This window comes from Crocodylus siamensis, chromosome 2, assembly GCF_052110815.1.
Source record: "Crocodylus siamensis isolate JL-2025a chromosome 2, ASM5211081v1, whole genome shotgun sequence".
NCBI classification, from domain to species: domain Eukaryota; kingdom Metazoa; phylum Chordata; order Crocodylia; family Crocodylidae; genus Crocodylus; species Crocodylus siamensis.
The window spans coordinates 22,363,302-22,389,698 of NC_143396.1; the positions used below are offsets into that span (position 1 = coordinate 22,363,302).

Below are 26,397 nucleotides of genomic sequence, written 5' to 3' on the forward strand. Positions count from 1 at the left end.
TCTAAACTGTGTTAACTGATTTGCATCACACAGTTCATATCAAATTTCAATCTGAAATAAGGGTTCATAGACTATCACTGACCATCAGGGAGGTTTTTATGCATTTCTTCACTTCGGCAGTAGAAAGGGCGGGGGGCGCCTGACGGTCGGCACAAGCAACAGCAAGGCCTAGATATTTACCACATATATGTGTAGATTAATACAGTTGAAATTGCCTAGTTTGGACTGCTCTAGTCTGCATTAACTTTAATCCTCATTCAATAAGGATTAGTTCATTTGGACTGGAGCCAATTTTAATTTGGACTACTGATGTCCACGCATATATAGGGATGACTGTAGTCTGGATTAAGCCTAGAAAAATGTAATGTCTATAAATGCCTCCTGTGTCCAGTCTGACATAGGCTGAGTACCTCTGGCAGCACATCAGTGGCAGAAGGGCTTTCCCTCGCCCCTCCAGAGCCATTCAGTTGGATGCTGTGTCTTTCCTACAGCTGCTTCTCTCAGCCTCCCACTCCACGGCTGAGGTGCAAACACATCTTCCAGGTGGAAAGGAGCTACACCAGGGCTGGCCTAGCCATGGGAGGGGGTAGGGGCAAGGAAGAGAATAGCAGCATGGAAACAGCTTCTAACTCCCTGGACCTGGTGCAGCTACCCGCACTGGGGAGCTGTGCCTAGATTGTCACTGCTTCTCTCAGCCTGTCCCCTCATTCCCCACCCACCCCCAACTCCCTGGCTGTGGTATGAGCACAGCTTCCATGCAGAAGGGAGCTGTGCCAGGCCAAATCATCCCAGCCCTGGCCCAGCTTCACTCTGGCTGGAAGCTTCCTGTGCAGGCCAGATCCAGTGACTCTGTGGGCCAGATCCACCCCATGGGCCATATGTTGCCAACCCTTGCTCTAGAGCAGGGGTTCTTAACCTTTTTTGTGCCATGGACCCCTTTGGCAGTCTGGTGAAGGCTATGGACCCCTTCTCAGAATAATGTTTTTAAATGCATAAAATAAAATACATAGGATTACAAAGGAAACCAATTATATTGAAATACAGTTATCAAAATATTAAAAAACCAAATCTGTGATATAGTAATATATGTGCTTCTTTATTAACGCATTTAAAAAATAAAATTTAACTTTAACTTGCTTATATTTTAAATGTATTGTCTTATTATTTAAGACATATCAGTGTGAAGGCTGTTGTTGCTTAGCTTGAATAAGAACATTAAACTGTGGGGTGGTCTTTGACAAGGCAACACGCATGTCATGTTGGATATCCAATCGATTTCGCTTTTTTGTTTTGATGGTTATAAGTGTTGAAAATCCTGATTTGCAAAATAAATTGTTGCAAATGGAATTAAAGCTTCCATAGCTTGCTTTACAAGGTGAGGATAGGCTTCTATCAAGGAACACCAGAATTCTCCAAGGCTTTTTGCATTAAACTCCAATTGTAGTAAAGTTTTTTGTCCTAAGATCAATGAGTTCATCTTTGGCTAGGTCAACATCTTTGATACAGTTTATATCAGAAAGAAAAGGATTGTGGATCCATGGTTCAACTTCAATGCCATGAAGATAGAAATAACTTTTGAAAGAGTTCTGAAGAGTTTCTAGGTGTTCGCAGATTTGTCTTTTCAAAGAAATTGACAGAGAATTTTGTATCTCAACTCTGTCTTGGTAAAGCACTTCCTCCAGCATTTGAAAGTTTGCAAGAATGTCGGCCTCTACTCTCTTCTTCCATATCAGCAGCTTAGCCAAGAAAGCTTGTAATTTTTCAGTAGCATCCATAATGGTGACTTCAGGACCTTAAATTGAAAGATTTATCTCATTCATATGGTTAAAAATATTTGCCAGGTAAGCCAACCCATGGATAAAATCCTTTCTTTCAAAGTGTTCCAAGAGTGGGTTTTCTTTTTCTTTCAGAAAAAGTGAAACTTCTGCCCTTAGTTCGAACAAGCGCTTCAAGACTTGTCCTCTTGAAAGCCAGCGAACTTCTGTGTGGTAGAGAAGCACTTCATATTCTGCTCCCATTTCTTGACAAAATCTTTTAAAAATGTGATGATTCAGAGACCTGCTTCTGATAAAGTTGATGACTTTTATGGCTGTTGACAAAACTTCTTTCAGGGCTGTTGGAAGAGTCTTGTTGATACTGCATGTCTGTGTAAAAAGCAATGAGTGACGATGACATGAGGAGCTTCCTTTTTCACTAAAGTAGCAAAACCAGATGTATTACCAAGCATCTCAGGAGCTCCATCTGTGCAAAGAGTATGAAGCTTTTCTTTCCAGTCAAAGTTTTGTTTGGCAAAAAAACTTTTTACCATTTCCAAAACATCGACGGCCTTTGTAGTTTCCAAAAGGGACTCACAAAATAAGAATTCTTCTTTGATGGCATCAGCATGCACATAGCGAACAAAAACAAGGAGCTGGCTACATTGAGAGATGTCTGTAGTTTCATCCAGTTGCATACTGAAGGGGAATGGCGAGGCTGCCAATTCCTCGATGACCTGCTTCAAAATGTTAAAAGAAATATCAACTATTCTAGAACGTATCACATCATTTGACAAGGAAACTGCTTCCAGTTTTTTCCTGTGTTCCAGTCCACAAACCAGTTCAACCATTTCCAGTGAACATGGCTTTACTAAAGTCTCTCCAATAGTGTGGGGATTCTTTTGTTTGGCCATCTGGTAAGCAACTTTACAGGATGCTTCAAGAAAAGGTTTTTGTGAAATGGCAAATCCAAGTTTTGGAAGTGTCCCAGCTTTTTCGAATTGAGCTTTCTTCACACGAAAAAAACCCGCATCTTTAGATGCATTTGCAGGATAGACAGACGTGAGGTGCTTCTTCAGTTTTGCTGGCTTCATACTTTTGTTTGCAAGAATTTTTCTGCACAAAAAACACTGGCTTTTGTATCCCATCATATTCATTAATGCAAGTGAAACCATATAATACATAGTCTTCATCATACTTCCTTTTCTTCAACATTTCAACTTAAATTGGGTGACTTATACTTATTGTCTCCCATGGCCTCTGATCCTCACTGCCACACTTTTGCATTTCACAGACCTGTATTTTGCATATTAGCTTCTATTCCATCAAGAACACAAAACAACAGCAGATTTTCCTTATGCCTGAAGAAGGGTGTATGTGCCTGAAGCTTGCAAAGAACATTTTTTCCAACTATGTAGTTGGTCTAATAAATGATATCACATTTACCCAAAGAACCTTGTCTGTTTATGCTGTGTAGTGTTTCCAGCTGCAGTGCAGTGTAAAGATACCTGAACTAGCTTTAACCCAGTTCTCTAGTGTACCAGAAGCAGTCTAGCTGGCAGCATGGAAGCCAGCATGCACTAATTTACCCTGTTTCTTGGCTAGGTATTAACCTGCATTTAATTCTATTCTGTTATTTTGGGACTCAAATTGTTTACAGCTAGCTTGGGTATCTATACATTATACTATAATGTCTGATGTAGATAAATTCTCATGTAGCCCTGAGTAACTAAAAGGAGACAAAGCTGGAACTCAATCTGTATGGAAACCTGTTAGCTTGTCCATGGTTGTAATTACTACTAAATGCCACTGCCTCCTCCCTTCCCCACCCCCAATTTAAGGAAGACAACGGTACCTCACAGTTTGAAACTAATGACCTAATGATTTGGTCTTACATATACACACACACTATATTGAAAAAATGTAAAATTCTAGTTAAAAAAATGCCAGACTTAAGGTTGGGCAAACAAAGATTTGTTTGATATTACAGGTAATGGTCAAGCAGAGGGAGAACTGACAATGGAGAAAGAGGCTCCTTTTCCTCAGTTTATAGATTCATAGATGTTTGGGTCAGAAGGAACCTTAGCAGATCATCAAGTCTGACTCCCTACCCTGGGCAGGAAAGAGTGCTGGGGTCTGATGACTCCAGCCAGATGTATGTCTAGCCTACTCTTAAAGACGTGCTGAAGGAGATGGGTGCACAGGTGGTTTTCTCTTCTATCCTGCCAGTGAGTGGACGAGGCAGACAGCATGAAATGTGCATCGCGGAGACCAACTGGCGGCTGCAGGAATGGTGCTTCGAAGAGGGCTTTGGCTTCCTCAGCCATGACCGGCACATTAGGCGAGAGACATGCTGGGGTGGGATGGGATCCACCTTTCCCCTAAAGCTACACGTGTGTTCTCTTCTAGGTTGACGGACCTCCTCCGGCAGGCTTTAAACTAGGCTCGTCGGGGGAAGGGGAAGATGAAGGCGGAGGAAACATAAGCCTGCCAGACCAAACAGCACCCACAACTACAGCCCAACCCAGACCAATGAGTGAAGCGAATAAACAGGTAAGAGATAGGGGCAGGGTAATGCTGGGACTAGGGGGTCAGTACACAAATCCACAGGAGGCCTCAAATGCCTCTATACAAACGCTCATAGTACGGGTAACAAGCAGGAGGAACTCACCTCCTGTTGGTGGATACCAGCCCGGACATAGTGGGGATTATGGAAACGTGGTGGGACGCAACATATGATTGGGCGGTGAATGTCAAGGGCTATAGGCTGTACAGGAGGGACAGAGAGGTGAGGGTGTGGCACTCCATATTAAGGAGGAATACATATCCTCATCAATTAGCAAGGCGTCAGGGGAGGGGCACTCTGAAGTGCTTTGGGTTAGAGTACAAGGCAGTCGAGGGGAAAGAGACTTAACGGTGGGAGTCTACTACAGACCTCCCAACCAGGGAGAAGAGCTTGACCAGGAATTCCTGGGTCAGCTCACAGAGGTAGTGAAGGCTAAGGATGTGGTAGACATGGGGGACCTGAACTTCCCAGACATCTGCTGGGAAGAACAGTCAGCCAGGTCTGAACACTCACGTTGGTTCTTGGCCAGAGTGCAGGACCTCCATCTAACCCAGGAGGTGCACAGCCCCACCAGGGGAGACGCCTTGTTGGACCTAGTGCTGGCCACGGGTGATGACCTGGTGAGGACGCTGTGGGTGCTCGACCACCTGGGCGACAGCGATCGTCGCCTGCTGGAATTCACCATCCAGCGCAAGGTGGCAAAAGCATGCAGTAAGGCAGCGGCCCATGATGTTAGGAGGGCAAACTTCAACGAGCTAAGGAGGATAGTTGGAGAAACACTGAGGTCCTGGAGGGCAGGGAGCCAGGTGTCCAAGGAGAGTGGTCGCTCCTTAAGGAGACGATCCTCCAAGCCCAAAGGAAGATAATCCCAACGAGGATCAAAGGGAGCAGGAGAGCACACAAGCCTCCGTGGCTCACCAAAAACATCCGGGAAGGTCTCCTTGCTAAAAAGGAGGCTTATACCCAGTGGAAAGAAGGGGTCATCACCAGGGAGGACTATTCTGCAGTTGCTTGAATAGGGGGGTAGTTAGGAAGGCCAAGGCAGAGATGGAGCTGGGACTAGCTTCCCAGATTAAGGACAATAAGAAGTCCTTCTTTAAATACATAGGGGGTAAAAAGAAGGTCCCAGGTAATGTGGGGCCCTTGCAGGACACGTTAGGAAATTTGGTCGTCATACCAGACAGCAAAGCTAACATGTTTAATGATTTCTTTGCCTCCGTCTTCCTAAGTAGGGACCAGAACAGCCACCTCCCTGCTGGGCCCCCTTCGGGCCCCGGGGGAGGCACACCTGGGCCACGGGTTAGCGAGGATTTAGTTAAGGAGCTTCTGGAGTGGATGGACGTATTCAAGTCAGCCAGCCCAGATGATCTCCACCCTAGAGGTCTAAAGGAACTGGCCGAGGTCATTGCAAGTCCCCTGGCACGGCTTAACGAGCACTCGTGGTGCTTTGGTGAGGTACTGGAGGACTGGAAGAGGGCCAACGTGGTTCCCATCTTCAAAAAAGGCAGGAAGGAGGACCCGGGAAATTATAGGCTGGTAAGTCTTACCTCGATCCTAGGCAAGCTGTTTGAAAAAATTATGCTGGCACACATCCAGGAGGGGCCAGCAGGGGACTGCATGGTTAGGGGCAACCAACACAGGTTCATCAGTGGCAGGTCCTGTCAGACCAACCTGGTGGCCTTTTACAATCAGATCACCAGATCATTAGATGCAGGGGTAGCAGTGGACATAGTCTTCCTGGACTTCCGGAAGGCTTTTGACACTGCCTCTCACCCCGTTCTCATTAAGAAACTGGGGGGGGGGGGCTGTGGTGTAGACACCCACACAGTCAAATGGGTGGCCAACTGGCTGGAGGGCCGCGCCCAGAGGGTGGTAGTGGATGGGTCCTTCTCAACCTGGAAGGACGTGGGCAGTGGGGTTCCGCAGGGCTCGGTCCTCGGGCCCACACTGTTCAACATCTTCATCAGTGATTTGGATGAGGGGGTTAAAAGCACCCTGTTCAAATTTGCTTATGACACTAAGATGTGGGGGGACGTGGGCACACTGGAAGGATGCAACAGGCTACAATCAGACCTAGACAGGTTACAAGGGTGGGCGCATGAGAATAGGATGGGTTTCAACACAGACAAGTGCAAGGTGATGCACCTGGGGAGGAACAACCGGCACCATACCTACAGGTTGGGGAACTCCCCTCTTGTCAGCGCGGAGGCGGAAAAGGATCTGGGAATCGTCATTGACTCCAAGATGAACATGGGCCGGCAGTGTGGAGAGGCAGTTAGGAAGTCCAACCGCACCTTGGCATGCATCCACAGATGCATCTCGAGCAGATCCAAAGAGGTGATCCTCCCCCTCTATGCGGCACTGGCCAGGCTGCAGCTGGAGTACTGCGTCCAGTTCTGGGTGCCACAGTTCAAGAGGGATGTGGACAGCATGAAGAGGGTCCAGAGGAGGCCACTTGTATGATCAGGGGACAGCAGGGCAAGCCCTACGAGGAGAAGCTACGGGACCTGAACCTGTTCAGCCTCCAAAAGAGAAGGCTGAGGGGGGATCTTGTGGCCTGTTATAAAGTAGTCAGGGGAAAGAGTGACTTCCCCAATGCCTGCTGATCCCCCCTGACTACTTTATAACAGGCCACAGGCCACAAGATCCCCCCTCAGCCTTCTCTTTTGGAAGCTGAACAGATTCACGTCCCGCAGCCTGTCCTCATAGGGCCTGCCCTGTTGTCCCCTGATCATATGAGTGGCCCTCCTCTGGACCCTCTCGATGCCGTCGACATCCCTCTTGAAGTGCGGCGCCCAGAACTGGATGCAGTACTCCAGCTGTGGCCTGACCAATGCTGCATAGAGGGAAGGATCACCTCCTTGGACCTGCTCGAGTTGCATCTGTGGATGCATGACAAGGTGCGGTTGGCCTTCCTGACTGCCTCCCCACACTGCCGGCCCACGTTCATCTTGGAGTCAATGATCACTCCCAAATCCCTTTCCACCTCCGCGCTGATAAGAGGGGAGTTCCCCAACCTGTAGGTATGGTGCCGGTTGTTCCTCCCCAGGTGCATCACCTTGCACTTGTCTGTGTTGAAACCCATCCTATTCTCATCTGCCCACCCTTGTAACCTGTCTAGGTCAGACTGTAGCCTGTTGCATCCTTCTAGTGTCCCCATGTCCCCCCACATCTTAGTGTCATAAGCAAATTTGAACAGGGTGCTTTTAACCCCCTCGTCCAAATCCCTGATGAAGATGTTGAACGGTGCGGGCCCGAGGACCGAGCCCTGCGGAACCCCACTGCCCACGTCCTTCCAGGTTGAGAAGGACCCATCTACTACCACCCTCTGGGTGCGGCCCTCCAGCCAGTTGGCCACCCATTTGACTGTGTGGGTGTCTACACCACAGCCCCCCCCCAGTTTCTTAATGAGAAGGGGCTGAGAGGCAGTGTCAAAAGCCTTCCGGAAGTCCAGGAAGACTATACCCACTGCTACCCCTGCATCTAGTGATCTGGTGATCTGATCATAAAAGGCCACCAGGTTGGTCTGACAGGACCTGCCACTGATGAACCCGTGTTGGTTGCCTCTAAGCATGCAGTCTCCTGCTGGCCCCTCCCGGATGTGTGCCAGCATAATTTTTTCGAACAGCTTGCCTAGGATCGAGGTGAGACTAACCGGCCTATAGTTTCCCGGGTCTTCCTTCCTGCCTTTTTTGAAGATGGGGACCACGTTGGCCTTCTTCCAGTCCTCTGGTACCTCACCAGAGCACCATGAGTGCTCGTAAAGCCGTGCCAGGGGACTTGCAATGACCTTGGCCAGTTCCTTTAGAACTCTAGGGTGGAGATCATCTGGGCCGGCTGACTTGAATACATCCAAGCCCTCCCTAACTAAATCCTCGCTAACCCGTGGCCCAGGTGTGCCTCCCCCGGGGCCCGAAGGGGGCCCAGCAGGGAGGTGGCTGTTTTGGTCCCTACTTAAGAAGACGGAGGCAAAGAAATCGTTAAACATGTTAGCTTTGCTGTCTGGTGTGACGACCACGTTACCCATGTCATCCTGGAAGGGCCCCACATTACCTGGGACCTTCTTTTTACCCCCTACGTATTTAAAAAAAGGCTTCTTATTGTCCTTAATAAGGACATATTGCTCCTTCACATAGATTCATATTGCTCCTTCACATAGAGAGCCACACTTCCCCCTTTTCTCCCTATTCTACTTCATCTGCACAGCCTATAGCCCACAATGTTTACTGCCCAATTGTGGGTGGGTGCCACCAAGTTTCAGTTAGCCCAACTAGATTGAAGTTTTTGTTTACAAGCAGGAGTGTGAGTTCCTCCTGCTTGTTCCTCATGCTCCTAGCATTAGTATAGGGACATTTAAGCCCTGCAATGGGTGCCCTTGGTGCCTCCCCAATGCCCACTGGGCCCCTTGGTATTTACATGGGTTGTTCCAGTGCATGGCTCATGGTTTTTTGATTCTTAGTTCTCACTGTTGTCTGCATCCCCATCCCCTGATAAACCTAGTTTAAAGCCCTGTGTAGGAGATCAGCCAACTTGTAAGAGAACAGACCCTTATCTTTTGAAAAGGGATGAAGACCATCCTGTACCAGGGTGCTCCTTTCATGGACGTGTGGGTCATGGTTGAAGAAGCCAAAACCAGCCTGATGACACCAACCTTGGAGCCACAGGTTGACTTCTCTGATGCAAGCATTGTGATACTGATCATGACCGCTGACCGGGAGGATTGATGAGAAGACCACCTGTGCTCCCGTCTTCCTAAGCCTAGCCACCAGAGACCTGTAGTCACTCATGATATGGTTTGGACTATACCTGGCAGCATCATTTGTACACACATGGATGAGGAACATGGGATAGTAATTGGAGGGCTGGATGAGGTTGGAAATACTCGCAGTGATGTCCCGGATTCAGGCTCTAGGCGAGCAGCATACCACCCATACCATGGGGTCAGGGTGACAATGGGCCCCTTTGTTCCTCTCAGGAGGGAGTCACCCACCATGATGATTCAACGTCTCTTCCTTCAGCTGCCTGGCTGACCCTCAGCCTCCATGGTAGTGGCTTTGGCAGTGGCTGTGGATTCCTACACTGCACTCTCCTCCAGGGCTGCCAGGGCCTCATATCTGTTCCCCAGCTGCACTGGGGATGCTGTCTCAGCAGCACGATGTCTGGCTCTGCAGGTGACCATCTTCTACTCCTCTGCATTGGGTCCCTCCTGTGTAGGCTCTCCACCAGATGACTGATCCTGCAGAAAATGAAAGTACCCAACAATCTCATCCTTTGCAGCCCCGATCCCCCACAGCATGCTAACTTCTGCCTGGAGTTCCCTCACCTGCCCCTCCAGGGCCTCAAGCAGGGCACACATGGGACAAGTGAGGAGGCTTCTGGCCCCATCACCTCCAGGCCCCAGAGGCCCTGCCAGACAACCCCTGTAGACAGGGAGGCAGGGTGCCACTGACCTATCCAAGGGCCCTGTCTAGGTGGAGGCCTCAGAGGAGCCCCACATAGAAGGCAACACCAGGGCAGGGTCCCTGGCTGAGCATCATGTCATAACCCCTTTGAAAGAATCCTCCTCTTTTACTCACCTGAGGTCTCCTTCCAGAGGTGCCACCTCTTAGCGTTGAGGCCCCTCCTGTGCATCCTCCTGTGCGAACTCCAGCACAAACTCCAGCTTGCCCCTGAAGAGTGCACCTGTTTGCTAGGCCTGTTTGCGCAGCTCAGGAGTGCAGCTCCCTCCTGGCACCACTATATGGGGACAGGAGGGTGGAAAAATTCCAGTACCCAGCTCCAGTGCTGCCTGCAGCACCCTCTCCATCCATTGCCCAACTTAGACCTTGCTTGAAACATGCTCAGAGTTAACAAAATCTTTTGGAGATTTTAAAGGCAAAGGTCCAGCAATGCTCAGTCACTTAGCGTGTGAGATCTATAACTTTTCAAGTGTGAAAAGGTTTTTACAAGGACTGCAAAAGTTACACCTAATTTCAGACCCTCCTTAAGATAAGGAAAACACTAGACCATCTTAAATAAAGGTAAACAGATTTACTTTTTAACATAGGCCAATAATTTATCATTCTCAGAGATGTCAGAAATGTTCTTACGAAATGTATCAAAGAAATTCAACCTAAGATAGATAACCAGTATGAGGAATTTCAGCCCAAACAGTTGTTTTGGAAAAGTTATACGTAAGGGCCTATATTAAGATGTGTAAGGCCACCTGAATAATTTATATCTCTACAATCGAGCAGGTCACTTAATTCCTAATAGAATGTATCTTAAATGGAAATTCTACTTCATCCTAATCAAAATTAACCATGTGATAACTTATGTAGAAAGAAACTGAAAGAAAATTTAAAATTTCAAAAGATTTCAAACAATTCTGTTTCATTCTGATTAACATTGAGACCATTTCCAAATGTCAGCATTCCCTTCAAAACAAAAATGTTATGTTTGGATCAACTCTAATCACCATACCAGCTTATGAATGCCAAATGGATGTAACAATATCTGCCATTATAGATCTCTGTAGATAAGGGTACATTCTTTATATGCTATAATCTCCTCTAGGAAAACAAAATGTTATTAATGTTATTGGTTTGCCCTATTTTCCTTTTGAGCCCCAGGTAGAGAAAAGAAATGAAAAATTAAAAAATACTGCCTCCCTCCCCCACAAAGGATCCTAATCCATAACTAAAATCATTCTGTTTAAAAGCTGAAGAGTCATTCAAATCAGACAGAGCTAGGTGAGTTTAAAGGAATATCAGACTGAAGTGCTTACAAAGGCTGAAGACTGTAACAGCCTAAGGGATATAGATTGCTTGCAGAAGTAAAATCCCTAGACATAAAAATAAGTAACTGCTGCTTTATAAAACTTCTTATTTGTCTGGCAGCAACAGGTAGCTATAGCAAATTTTCAGTACATTAAAACCCATTTCTGAATGCACTGCCATAGATTGAAGATTTTCACCCAATCAGTTATTTTTGAAGCTGTCTGCAGGTTTGCACTTGCGTTTGGTCATGGCTATAAATGTCTTTCTATGGCCAGATTGGGCAAAAATTGTCTCTTCTGTCTTCACCCATAGCCTGGACAGTAGTGGCATTTAAGTGCTTTATACCATCTGGAAGAGCAGTGTTCTCATGCAGAGGGCTGTAACCGAGACATAAGCACAGACATTCAAGAAGACCAAGGCAGAAGAACCCTAGCTTTCAATCCAAGGTTAGGTTGGAAGCAAGCAGAACACACATTAACCCTTGTGTGAGGGTTGGAGGGGTGGGGGAGGCCTCAGAACCTGCCTGCACAGCCCAAGTCCAGCAGGTGGGGGCTCTCGTGTGCCTTACAGCATGCCACATGGGTTCCCCACGCAGCTGAAAACTTCCAAGCAGAGCCAAACAGCTGAGCAACTCCTGATTGGCTGGCAGAGACATCATGGCCACCAATCTGGACCTGAATATGGCAGCAGCTCATCATGGCATGCACCGTCATGGCCACCAGCTGGCTGCCCCAAGCGTGCACACACAGTGTGCCCTGGTCCCACCAAGTCTGTGTGTGTCAGACACATGGGTTGTGTGTATGTGTGTGTGAGTGTTTAGGACACCTCAGTTCTGTATGTGTGAGTGTGTGTGCTCTACACACACACACACACACACACACACACACACCCCATGCATCCTGGACATGTGCGCACGCGCACACACACACACACACACACATACAGAACCCAAGTGTCTGGGGCACAACTGGGCTACCAACTTTCACAAAGGCAATGAAGGGGATGCCCACTTCTTGTGCAGCTCTCTGTTCCCTGGGGTGATGGAGAATGGGTGCTACACTCATGGGGTCACCAATTTCATCATAGGTAATATCATTGCTCCCCCAATCCTTGTCAAGGGGCTGGCCTACCTATTTTCCTGGCTCATTAAGTTCTACTGGGGGCAGATGGACCGTCGGAAGGAGCACTGCAGGTATAGGCCAGGCCTGGCACTGAGAGCACACTCAGCACAGGGATGGGGGAGAGGGTGGGACACACACATCAGTGGGGAGCTCCAGTCCTATACCATGGAAGTCTGTCCAGATCCATGAAGCCATGGCCAAGTGCCTCCTCACCTGCCTAGACTGGAAACCTTACACAGATGAGTGGGGCCAGAGGCCTTGGAGTGCCCATTCCCTGACACAAGCCCATAGGTGTCTGGTGTCCTGCCACAGGCTCCTCCGGCCCTGTGTCACAGGCTCCATGGCCCACAATCCAGGCTTCTAGGACACCATCCCTCTTCCCTTCTCTCTTCCCACCCTGCAAGGTCACACAATGGGGTGCAGGGGAATGCAGCACAATAAAGAGATTTGCCTCAATTTAAAATGTTACAGTTGTCAAACTTTTCCTGCATTTAATAAAGAAAACCTGTTGAACACTGGCCATGTTTCAGCCTGGTCCCTGCTCCCAATTCACACAAAACAGCAAACTTTTGGTGGAAGGGGGAGGGGGTTGAGAATGGGGCAGCAGAACCTGTATGGGGGTTTGAGATCGGGGGGAATGCCACAGGGCGTGAACTCAACAAACAGGAAAGCTTGGAGGGAAGGCACATAGTAGGGAGCTTTTGACCTAACACCTTACTTCCAGGGGTCCAGAGTCAAGACCAGGGACTTCTCTGTGCAGGAGCTGAACAGCTGCATGATCCCAGAACCAATGTCTCTCTAAGATTTCTGAAGACCACAAAGCAGCTGCTGGGCTGGGCGTGGGGGGAAGGTGGGAAAAGGGGAGGGGGGAGAGGGAGGGTGCGGACCAGGAGATATCACCACAGCAGATGATGAACACTGCTAGCACTACCAAAAAGGACCCCAGGCCCTTAGCTTCCATGGCCATGTCTCCCCCTTTGAGGACCATAGACCTGCAGCCCTCACCAATGTCTGGGGCTCATGCCAGGCAGATTCTGCCTATCCCTACCAAGGCTGCACTGCTCCCCTGCAGAGGGACCCAGGCCAGGCATGGGGCAATGGGGAATGGAAGAGCTCCTCTGCAGGACTCCCAGGTGGGTGGGTGGATGAACTGAGGCTACTGGGTTCTGTTGCCAGAAGCTGCCCCAGTGACCACCTAGCCCAGCAGGCTGGTGGGACACACCCTCTCACCCATTCTGAGCACTCCTGTGCCCCTTTGGTACTGGCCTGGAACTGCTTAGGGGCCGGGGCATACAGGGCAACCACTAATGGTTCAGGAGCAATGTACATTAACTCCATATCCTGGTGCTGTGACATTCTCAACTCTACTGCACTGCAGGCCATCTCTTTCAAACAGTGTTTGGCCATCTGGAGCCCCCTATTGTGTGACTTGGCAGCCCAGGTGTAAGCACCCCCAACTTGTCCATTTCCCTTATACATGTCCTGATTCATCCCTCCTGCCGTTCTCACTGCCTCTGGCAACAGGAATTTCCAGTGTGTGGCCTGAGCTCAGAGAATGCTGCCAGAGCTTGTAATAATGCTTCTTCATTTCTCCAGCACCTCCTATGCAAATCTTTCATTCACTCAGCAGGTGTTTGGTCACATGTCCTGGACCCACCATGCTGTCCACTGCAAGCTGGCCTTCTGCGCACACATATGGAGCCTGCAGACATGGGGGAGGCATTGCATAGCTGCAGGAGTTGGTGGGGAGGGCAGGTCCATGGCTGGGATGGGCCCTTGACCATGGGAAGGGGTTTGAGAGTTCTGAGGGGGGTCCCAAGAGGTTGATACTATGAGCTCCTGCACCATGTGAATTGGATTAAGCCAGTGCCCATTGGACTTCACCCATGGATTGGATCAGAGGGGAGGAGAAAAAATGTTGTTGGGTCACTTGCCAGCCTGTCCAGGTACAGAATCCAGGAGTCACTCCAACAGCAGGAGCGAAGCGCTGAGATAACAGCTCCCACATGGGAATCCTTCCATCACACATGTCCCTTTCCTGGACTGGGAGGGAGGGATTTTGTGGGGGAAAGGGGTCATTTTTATCTCATTCCTTCAGAGGTTGCCAGACAGCTGTGTCATATCTACTGTCCTGGACCCAGATGGTTGCTCTCTGCCAAAACTGCTGTTTACCTTTTTGTCTGCTGAGCGCAAACACTATCAGTGCCTTTCTGTGAGTGCTTTGGAGGGAGGGGAAGTTGTTTACATCCAAGTGCTTGAGGTATCTGTGCTTAGGCTCCAATGTCCCATGGAGCACAGCATGGCCCTGACAGAAATGGCAAGGATATGTTAATTAGGCAGATTTATGATCTCACTGAATAGGCACCCAAGATTTATGATCTCTCTTAAGCACCCAAGAGTGGAGGTGGGGTGGAGGAGGACTGGTGCCTTGGCTGGGCTCCATGCTTAAACAGGGGAGGGCACGGGTGGTGGGAAAGCAGATGATTCACCCTCCTCCTATACCCAAGTATTCTTGCATCCCCGCCCCAGCTCCTACCCCTTTGTGGGCTTCTTGGCCATAATGGCTTGAGAGGGGGCCATGACTTCAGGGAGCAGCCTTTGGTAGTCTCATCTCCACCTGCTTCTCCTTTCTCCCGTCCCCCTTCCAGTGGCTCCGCATTCACTGCAGGACCTGAGTCCCCATCACAGTCACATAGAGCTGGGGTAAACCTTATAATACCGAGTTACACGGCATCTTCACATATCGCCTGACTTGTCAAAAAAAGTGTTGGGAGGAATGGCCTTGGGTTCTGTGGGTCATGCCTGGTACATGCTTTGGGCCTCTGAGAAGGGCATAGAGACACGTGATAGGACTCACTTTAGAACATCTGTGGCCCCTGTGTGGAGAATAGCGTGCTCCCACCTCCTCTAGCAGGATACCTGCAGACAACTTCTGTGGAACAACCCTGGTCCTGTGGGCATGGGGAGTGGGGGAGGCATCTGTCCTGTTCTTGGTGAGGAAGTGAGACAGGTGCTCATGCTTGTAGAAAGGCATGATCTACCTCCAGCTCACAGACTGTTTTGTGGCATCAAGCATGAGGCAATAATGCCTTCTTATCCCTGTGGATCCTGGTTTTCCGGGATAAAAAAATCACAATTCTCTGATAAAAAATGGCAAATCTGATAAAAATCCCCAAGTCCATGGTTAAAATTAAATGTCCCCCACAGCCCTGCTGGTGTCCCTTACCCCCCACAACAGCCCCCCAGCTCTGCTTGTGCCCCTAGCCCCACACCCACAGCCCCTGCCCTGCTGGAAGGGGCCCCCAGCTGCCCCTGTGCATGCAGAGGGGGCATGGAAAGGGCAGCACAGAGCTTGCAGCAGTAGGCAGCATTCATGCATGGCCCCGCTGTGCCCTGCAATGCCAGTCTGTGCTGTGCTCTGGAGGGTGTGGGGCAGGAGAGCAGGGTGAGGAGTGCAGTGTTTGTGACCAAGGGCTTGCAGCTGGCTATGCACTCCAGTCAGGGGGATGGAGGGAGCAGGGAAGGGTTTGCAGCCTCCCGCCTCCTGGCTGGAGTGCCCAGCCGGCTGCAAACATCCCCACTCCCTCATTCCCCAGCCAACTTGGGCACTCCCTGGCTGGGCACTCCGGCTGGGAGGTGGGGTTGCAGCGGGCCAGGAGCAGTGGGGGTTTGCAGCCAGCCAAGCACTCCATCAGCAAGTAGGGAAGCTGAAAACTCCCTCCTGGCTGGAGTTCCTGGCCAGCTGTAAATCTCCCCGCTCCCTCAGCCCCTAGCCAGCTTCCCCCACCCACCACCCTGCCCCACAACCTCCAAGCCCCACTTACCTGCAGCAAGAAAAGTGAGCCTGAAGCAGCCTCTGGTAAGTGCAAGCCTTGGGTCCCACCCTTTCCTCTCTCCCTTCCCCTGTGGGCAGGGTTGAGGGTTTCCCCGCCCCTTTTGCAAACAGCTCTAATAGGCTGGAACTCAGCCAGCCTGCAGAGCTCTTTGCAAAAGGGGGAAATGTGCGGGTTTCTCTTCAAAAGTGGAAAATTCACATTTTCACTGATAAAAATAGGGAGATCTGTGGTTTTCTCTGTTTTTCTGTGCAAAACAGAAAACCCAGATCCCTGCTTAACACCTTGGTCTTGGTGAGGCACTGTGCCCAGTTTCTGTTGTGCCCCCTTGCCTGCATCTGCTGTGTCATGTGCTTGAAGACATCTCTGATTCAGTGTCCTATCTGGAGCTGGCACTGGATGTCCTCCTTACCCAAGATGGCAACAAGATCCTTCCCCAAACTGCCACTAGTGTTCCCAGACTTGTCTGATGGTGGCAGGTGGGCCAGGTTCATCCATGGAGGACCCTGTGGAGTCTTAGTTTCCATGAGTGCGTGAGGGTCTGGCTGCAAGGGGGTTGGTTGAAAACTGAAAGGCTAGATGGATGGATGGAAGCAGCAGATGTGTTGGGGTACAGTTTCCAGCTCAGGGTTCTCATTCGCACTTCAGAGGCTTGGGGCCGCACTTCACCTCGGCTCCACTGCTCAAGTCACCTTCTGAATATCAGATTGTCCAGGAACTTTGAGCTGACACCCTGTGATTCTGGCAATGACACAGTCCACACCTGGGCTGTAAAATTCAAGGGTCCACATCCCACATGGTCCCTACAGTTCCAGGGGTGTGTCTGTGCTCACCCTGGCTTAGAGGTTCAGTGCACCCCACCAACCACATCTCCCCAGACACTGCACTACTTCTTGGATCCTCTACTAGTTATCTGATCAGTGAGAAAGAAGAGCGGAACTCAATGTGCATTGAATGAGACTGAAAGATGTGGCAAGAGTCTGGAGAGTTTGCGATGGAAAGAATATGGATTGTAGGTACCATAAACAAGAAATACAATTTGCTTTTTTGTTATTTTCTTCCCCACAACAGTCAGATGCAGTAAGAAAGTGGAATGCTATTAAAATATTTCAGACAAGATTTTGTTTCCTAATTTACACCCCCTACCCCCCACAGCTGGTTATTCTTCTTATTTTCTTTACATGTGTATAGAACTCAGACACTACACCTCGTAATCATTGGTTGGCTTAATTCACCTCTAAAATAGCTGTGTTCCCTTCTCCCTAACTATAGATTTTTAAAAATATTTGTAACTGCTTCGAGGAGGGCTTTGGCTTCCTCAGCCATTACTGGCACATCACGACGAGAGACATTCTGGGATGGGATGGGCTCCAACTTTCCCCTAAAGGTAAGCGTGTGTTCTTTTCTAGGTTGGCGGACCTCCTCCAGCGGGCTTTAAACTAGCCTCATTGGGGGAAAGGGTAGATGAGGGCGGAGGAAACATCAGACTGCCAGACCAAACAGCACCTAAAACTACAGCCCAGCCCAAACCAATGGGTGAAGCGAATAAACAGGTAAGAGATAGGGCCAGGGTAATGCTGGGACTAGGGAGTCAGTACATACATCCATGGGAGGCCTCAAATGCCTCTACACAAACGCTCGTAGTATGGGCAACAAGCAGGAGGAACTCACCCTCCTGTTGGCTGACACCAGCCCGGACATAGTGGGGATCACGGAAACATGGTGGGACTCAATGCATGATTGGGCGGTGAATGTCAAGGGCTATAGGCTGTACAGGAGGGACAGGATAAGAAAGAGAGGTGGGGGCGTGGCACTCCATATTAAGGAGGAATACATATCCTCATCAATTAGCAAGGCGTCAGGGGAGGGGCACTCTGAAGTGCTTTGGGTTAGAGTACAAGACAGCCGAGGGGAAAGAGACTTAATGGTGGGAGTCTACTACAGACCTCCCAACCAGGGAGAAGAGCTTGACCAGGAATTCTTGGGTCAGCTCACAGAGGTAGTGAAGTCTAAGGATGTGGTAGTCATGGGGGACCTGAATTTCCCAGACATCTGCTGGGAAGAGCTGTCAGCCATGTCTAAACGCTCACGTAGGTTCTTGGCCAGAGTGCAGGACCTCCATCTAACCCAGGAGGTGCACAGCCCCACCAGGGGAGATGCCTTGTTGGACCTAGTGCTGGCCATGGGTGATGACCTGGTGAGGGGGCTGCGGGTGCTCAACCACCTGGGTGACAGTGATCATCGCCTGCTGGAATTCACCAGCCAGCGCAAGGTGGAAAAGGCATACAGTAAGGCAGCGGCCCATGATGTTAGGAGGGCAGACTTCAGCGAGCTAAGGAGGATAGTTGGAGAAGCGCTGAGGTCCCGGAGGGCAGGGGAGCCAGGTGTCCAAGGAGAGTGGTTGCTCCTTAAGGAGGCGATCCTCCAAGCCCAATGGAAGGTAATCCCAACGAGGATCAAAGGGAGCAGGAGAGCACACAAGCCTCCGTGGCTCACCAAAAGCATCCAGGAATGTCTCCTTGCTAAAAAGGAGGCTTACACCCAATGGAAAGAAGGGGTCATCACCAGCGAGGACTATTCTGTAGTTGCTCGGGGATGTAGGGGGGTAGTTAGGAAGGCCAAGGCAGAGATAGAACTGGGACTAGCTTCCCAGATTAAGGACAATAAGAAGTCCTTCTTTAAATACATAGGGGGTAAAAAGAAGGTCCCAGGTAATGTGGGGCCCTTGCAGGACGTGTTGGGAAATTTGGTCGTTACACCAGACGGCAAAGCTAACATGTTTAACGATTTCTTTGCCTCCGTCTTCCTAAGTAGGGACCAGAACAGCTACCTCCCTGCTGGGCCCCCCTCGGGCCCCGGGGGAGGCACACCTGCGCCAAGGGTTAGCGAGGATTTAGTTAGGGAGCTTCTGGAGGGGCTGGACGTATTCAAGTCAGCCGGTCCAGATGATCTCCACCCTAGAGTTCTAAAGGAATTGGCCAAGGTCACTGCAAGTCCCCTGGCACGGCTTTACGAGCACTTGTGGTGCTCAGGAGTGGTGCCAGAGGACTGGAAGAAGGCCAACGTGGTTCCCATCTTCAAAGAAGAGAGGAAGGAGGACCCGGGAAACTATAGGCCAGTTAGTCTTACCTCGATCCTATGCAAGCTGTTCGAGAAAAGTATTCTGGCACACATCCAGGAGGGGCCAGCAGGGGACTGTATGCTTAGGGGCAACCAACACGGGTTCATCAGTGGCAGGTCCTGTCAGACCAACCTCTTACGATCAGATCACCAGATCACTAGATGCAGGGGTAGCAGTGGATATAGTCTTCCTGGACTTCCGGAAGGCTTTTGACACTGCCTCTCAGCCCCTTCTCATTAAGAAACTGGGGGGGGGGGCTGTGGTGTAGACACCCACACAGTCAAATGGGTGGCCAACTGGCTGGAGGGCCGCATCCAGAGGGTGGTGGATGGGTCCTTCTCAACCTGGAAGGACGTGGCCAGTGGGGTTCCGCAGGGCTTGGTCCTCGGGCCCGCGCTGTTCAACATGTTCATCAGTGATTTGGATAAGGGGGTAAAAAGCATCCTGTTCAAATTTGTTGATGACACTAAGATGTGCGGGGACATGGGGACACTAGAAGGAAGCAACAGGCCACAATCAGACCCAGACAGGTTACAAGGTGGGCAGATGAGAATAGGATGGGATTCAACACAGACAAGTGCAAGGTGATGCACCTCGGGAGGAACAACTGGCACCATACCTACTGGTTGGGGAACTCCCCTCTTGTCAGCACGGAGGCAGAAAAGGATCTTGGAGTCATAATTGACTCCAAGATGAACATGGGCCGGCAGCGTGGGGATGCAGTTAGGAAGGCCAACCGCACCTTGTCATGCATCCACAGATGCAACTCGAGCAGGTCCAAGGAGGTGATCCTCCCCTCTATGCGACGCTGGTCAGGCCGCAGCTGGACTACTGCGTCCAGTTCTGGGGGCCACACTTCAAGAGGGATGTGAACAGTATGGAGAGGGTCCAGAGGAGGCCACTCGTATGATTAGGGGGCAGTAGGGCAGGCCCTATGAGAAGAGGCTACGGGACCTGAACCTGTTCAGCCTCCAAAAGAGAAGGCTGAGGGGGATCTCATGGCCTGTTATAAACTAGTCGGGGGGGATCAGCAGGCATTGGGGGAGTCACTGTTCCCCCGAGCACCGCCAGGAGTGACCAGGAATAATGGTCACAAGCTGGCAGAGGGTAGGTTTAGGTTAGATATCAGGAGGCGCTACTTCACGGTCAGGGCGGCTAGGGTCTGGAACCAACTTCCAAGAGAAGTGGTGCTGGCTCCTACCCTGGGGGTGTTTAAGAGGAGGCTAGATGAACACCTTGCTGGGGTCGTTTGACCCCAGTACTCCTTCCTGCCATGGCAGGGGGTCGGACTAGATGATCTGCTCAGGTCCCTTCCAACCCTAGAAACCATGAAACTATGATTACCAAGATGGGAATGTGATTTGTCCCAGCTCAGGCAATTTCTCTAATTCATTGCTAGGTGACAAAACAAGGGAGGGCTAGAACTATACCTTCTAGATTAAACAGTGCAGTACAAAGACCTAATCCTATTTCACTAAAATCAAGGGAAAATACCCCAATTGCAGAATTCAGCATTAGTACTTTTCAACAACTTGCATGTGACTAAAGGACTGTGCGATAAACTTTAACCCCCAGCTCCACCCAAAGTTCCCCGCAGCATCTATTAGACCACTTCAGAAAGCACACAATGGGAGTGTTGTTACCCCCATCAAGCAATCAAACAATATCTTTGAAATCCTTCAAAGAATTTCTTCTTAAGCAATGCATTGTCCTGGCACTGTAGGTAATGATCCTACTGCCTGTCTTGGAGACACACAATATCTCCTCAGCTGGTAATAGGTCATTAGCTAATTAGGCAATTAAAAAAAAAGGATGGAATTTTGATGCAGTACCAAGTACCTGGTAATCCTAAATCAATCAATCATTGAGATGCAAGCCAGCAAATGGAACAACCTGACTGCCTGTATTCACTAGGGCTTTAGGAGGGTGATCCTGTTTGTCTCTTCACTTCCAAAATTCTGTACAGATTTTAGGAAATCTACTGGGTTCAGAAGGGAAAATGGCATCACTGCTTTCTTTGCAGGCAGCAAATTGGGAAGGTGGGGAAAAAGGTAACTCTCCTCCCACTGGAGAATGAGAGGTGTTTCCTAATAGGAACATAATAGACACTGTGTCCAAGAGGGTTGGGGGGGTTTTTTGTGGTTGCTGAGTGTCTCTAAGAAAGGAACATTACATTAAGGCTAGCAAGACCATTGGATATTTTTATTCATATAGCCAGGAAAAGTGACAACTATAAAATGGTAATTCTGAACCAGCTTTCTATCAAGTGCACATAGTTCCACATCATTACTTGAGTGACCAGAATTATTAGAAATTGGCTTTGAGACAAGTGAACGGAGAAACGCTCTCTGCTCCTTTATGGGCTATTGAATGAATCTGTGGGACCTCAGATCTGCGAGGGAGACTCATGGGTTTCTGGTTCTGCAACCTTACTGAGCACAGGCAGCATAAGGGGTTATCACAATCTATATTTCACACATGCATTTGGTTTCCCCAGACAAGTTGAGAAGTAGCGATGCTACATATTAGTGTGCACAGGTATGCTGATGCACATTTTGGGCATGTTCAAGTATGTTTTTTTACTTTCAGAGGAAACTTGCCCATTGCCAGAAATCAGTGCAAATGAACCAATTCTTAAGGCAGGTTAACTGTGAGCAGAGGCAAAATAGCAGCTGACCCACATTCAGCACTTGTTCAACTGCACCCATGACAATATGTAATAAGAAAAATTCAGCAATAAGCAGTTTTCTTTTTGTGGAAGGATTATGCTACCCAGAGGGAAGAAGCCTGAAAGCCCAGAGACAGAGGCTTTGCTGACTCTTATCAGTGACAGCCTGGGGGTGAGGCTGGCCCACTGCTCATACAGACCACATGAACTCATGTGTTAACATCCTTCCCTATCTTTTTCCTTCTTGACGCATCAAAGCACCTATGCAGTTTACATAATCCATGATTGTGATTACTTGGACAGTAGGAGAAGAGGATAGAATAATCCTTGGGCTTTTTGTTTCTTAAATATTTTATTCTTATTTTTACAGAAAGTTTTAAATGGCTTCAATTTCTGTCCATTTGTGGGAACAATGAAGGAAAAAAACTTTGAGAAGGTGAAAGCAAGGGTCAACTGATTTATTTACAGGTAAAATTATGGGGAATGACCAAAAGGCAATAATATCACCATGGAAGTGAAGCAGGAGTGAAGCTATCACCAATAAGAAGCAACCTGACAAACAGGACACATCTGCACAAGATGTTTACTGGGCAGTTGACTAATTAACTGTGCATTAAACAACACATCTACATGTGCACCCCTATTAGGGGACATGAAACTAATAAACTCTGGAGCAGGGTAGGACTTCTAAATACAAGTCCTACCCTGCTGCAGAGCTTTTGTGCGCAGCGGTGCACATGTAGACACCGACTGGCTGGCTGTGGCACGAGGGTGCTTCAATGCCAGGCCTGCCCACACTGAAGCACCCTCATGCCCCAGCCAGACCCTCTGTGGCACACTGAGCCAAGTTAGAGCAGCCCCAGGCAGGCAGGCCGACCTCCCAGGCCCCCTGCCAACTGGGGCTGCTGCAACCCAGCTCAGTGTGCTGTGGTCTGGGCACATGTGCAGATGCATACCCAGGAGCTTTCTGGGAACAATAAACTGAGGAGCAATAAGCTATGCAGTTTATTGTCACCCTATAATTGCATGTGGAGACAAGCCCTCTACCTGTTAACCAAGGAGTATACTTTCCTCATAGTTACCCAGATATCAAGCAGAACATTAAAGTGTTTCTCAGCATAACTCAGATCACAGGGTCTCTCAATTATTTGCAGTGATGTCTTCATAAAAGAGTCTGTAAAATATAAGCTTTGACTATTTGGATATTTAGCCTCTTTCTGCAGTGGAATAGCAACCAAACTTCCTGTTATGTGGTGTTTGTGGTCAAACAAGTCAGAAATCCTAGTGGTCAGAAAACCGCTTGAAAACAAAAAAAAACGGGACGCAAACAAATCTAAAGCAAAGGTCAGTGACACAGCACAGTTCATACGAGATACAAAATCCCAAAGGGCAAAATAAAGGTACATGCCTACTGTCATCCCCATTGAGAATTATACTTGATAGACAGGCATCTCTCAGGGAAAGAGCAATCTGAAGATCTACAAAGAATATCTTAGATATCCTGACTTTGTCTAGTTCCCATGAATACCTAGGTATAAAATATGGAGGTGATCTGCACCGTTGGATTGGTGACAGTGTGTTTCCTTGCCTTACTGATATTTTTATGCACAGAAAAAAAATACAACCTCAAAGAGCAGATCCTCTTTCTTATTCCCAGGTCTCTTCATGCATACTTCAACTCTAATGAGTACTTTACTTTTATGCATCAATTATATTTTGTTCCCTCCCTTTGTCACTGTGCCAAGGGTGTAAAATGAAGCTCTTTTTTCCCAGTGCCTGTCACTTTCATTTAGTCCAGACCAGATGAAAAATAACTAGTCAATCCCTACTTCCTTCCTTGACAGAAGCTTGCAGTAATAACCTAGAATTACAGCTCAGCATCAAATCATTTTTAGCAGATGGCTTTCCGTAAGAAAATATATTCAACTCACTGAGCTTTTGTCCTGAAGTACAAAACTATCTAGATCAATTCAGCATCTTAAGAGTTTTCATTTGCACTTTGCTGTTTAAGCTGTGCTCATGTGCCAGAGTCCATGGAACTTGTTCAAATCCACATGATTTTTAATGTACAGTTAAAAAAAATATTTGACTTGCCTTGAATTTCAACATGAATTGATATGGCTTGATAGTGAATTGTGTACCAAAAACAGGAAAAAGTCTAAATGAGTCACAATCCATAGCTGTAACTAAAAACTGCAAAATAAATAACTACATACAATACATTTACTACAGTGATATGGTAGAGATGAGAAATAAATGCACCCAGGCAGTAGTTACATACATGCAAAACAGTAATACCAGGATTAAAACAGGTATTGAAGCAAGTTTATCACATGGCTGAAAATAGGTGCTTGGTAATTAGCATAGGGAGCATTACATGTCTAATAGTTCTAACCCAAATTCAGCAAAGCATCTCATGAGCGCATTCTTAAGTATTACGGAAGTGCATTGGATTTAAGCATATGCAATAATGGGTCATTGATAGTACCTATTTGGTGGACCTGGCAGTTTGCATTCTTCATGTATAGTCTCTCTACTTCATTTTCTTTTTCTTTCAAATCTTGCAGATATTATTTGTATTACAACCAGGTGAGAAACTTTACTTATGGTCTAGCTCTATGCAGATAGAGACAGATATTTATTTGAACTTGTCCAGACTTCATTATAGAAATGAGTTTCATAGTTTCAAGCCTGAGGTAATTAACCACTGGAACAAATTATCAAGGGATGGATAATTCACCACTTGGATTTCATTAAATCAAGATTGTACATCTTTCATAAACATAATGAATTGTGATTTAAGGAGCCCAGGTGATGGAGAATTTGCTACACCCTGTGGTAATCTGCTCTATTGATTAATTAACTATCCTTGAAAATACTGAGTCCTTACTCAGGATTTAATTTTTCTAACTTCAGCTTCAGTTTTATATCATTGGATTACGTTATGCTTTTATCTATTAGGCTGCAGATCTCTCTTGTATCTGAAGTCCCTATATTGTGCATATGATATGCACATACAATGATCACACCCAATAAAATGATAATTATGAAGGACCATCTTTTGGTTCTTTGTACATATAGTGACTATCCTAAGAGCAGTATAACAAAGTCTGGACAAGTTCAAATAAATATCTGCCTCTATATGCATTTCCCAAGCCACATATATTCCCAAAGCTTCTAAACATTTATCTCTCAGCCATCTCTCCCACAGCTATGCACATGTATGGTGTACCTCCCCTAAACTGATTTGTCTTCTCCTTTATTAGCCCCTCATTAACATCCCCGCTTTTGGCAAAACTTACAATAAATAACTCATCTAGGTAAATTACCTCGTTTATTTATGTGTATTTAAGTGTCTTTTCTTTCACCATGCCATACATTGTAGTCTCACTGATATAAATCTTGTCCCCCCACCCCACATGTGTTTTGTTTCTTCTCATTAGCTTACACCTGCAATTAGGTTAAGGGTGTTGGTTGTAGATGTGTTGGTCTAAGGACATAGGCAGACAAGGTTCTTCGGGTAAATACAATTTCTTAAGGGCAATTGTAGTGCAATGGTTTAAACTATTTTTTTTTTACACGGGATATGAATGCATACTTTGTAGTGAACACTTCTTTGATGGGAAAAGTGATCAGCTGCAGACCTGTAAGGGACCAGGCAAAAGGGCCCTTTAGTCTCTACCATCTCAAACATCCTCTGCTGATAAGATAAAAAACACCATGGAGAGATCAAAGCCTTGCAGCTTTGTTTCCTTTTGCCTCCTTAGGTACATCTATGACTATCACCACAGTTCTAGAGTACTCAGAAAACATCACTGAATTCTCACAACACTTTCATGAGGTAGGGAAGTGTTTTTACAGATAAAAAGAATCAGGTTAATAAATAATGACTTGCCTAAGGTCACTAAGGGCACTGACAAACATGCAGGCCCCCGCTCTAACTCATGGTATTTTACATAAAGCACCATGAGTTAAAGCACCCTGCCTCACCCAACAGAAGTTCACCTGTTTGGTCAGGGCAGGGAGGGGGGTGGTGAAAATTAAGCCTGGTTGCAAGGGAGCTGCAAGTTTAGGAGTGGCCCCTCTTTGCAGCCAAGGAGCCGCCTCTTTCCCCAGCCCCACCCCCAGTCTAATCCTGGGCCCCACTGCAAAGAAGACCAAACAGTGTAATTTCAAAATGCAGCATGTACAGAGTTGGAGCAAGTAGATGGGGCTTGTTTTTCATTGGCAGTTTCCAGATGACTATGTAGAAGGTCTCTTACATTGCTGAGAGATTGGCATTGTATCTAGGCACAGAAAATCTATGATAAACTGTAGAAAATCTTTCCACTTCTTCTAATTTAATGTTATTTCCAACCTCACCATGTCAAAAATCATGGGACAAACTCTTAAAAAGCAAGACATGTGGTATGTAAGTAACAAGATGCTGACTTTGAAGTACATATGTTGGGGAGGTTATTTGTGAATGTGGGGGGAGGGCTGTGGGTGGGTGGGTGGTGGGGGTTGGAGCCTGGGGAGGTGGGTTCCCTTTACACCCTGGCAGGATGTGGGGTACTGTGGATCAGGAGTGGGGCAG

General features: G+C 47.9%; 1 protein-coding gene across 1 annotated transcript; it reads right to left on the minus strand.

Moving 5' to 3' along the window:
- Nucleotides 1–1,427: 1,427 nt before the first annotated feature.
- Nucleotides 1,428–2,848, minus strand: LOC149870054 (protein ZBED8-like). Its single transcript, XM_090034490.1, has 2 exons — nucleotides 2,221–2,848; nucleotides 1,428–1,792 (listed from the first exon to the last, which is right to left on the minus strand). Exons 1-2 carry the CDS (start codon nucleotides 2,846–2,848, stop codon nucleotides 1,428–1,430), a joined length of 993 nt encoding a protein of 330 aa, XP_089890616.1.
- Between the last annotated feature and the right edge of the window lie 23,549 nt (nucleotides 2,849–26,397).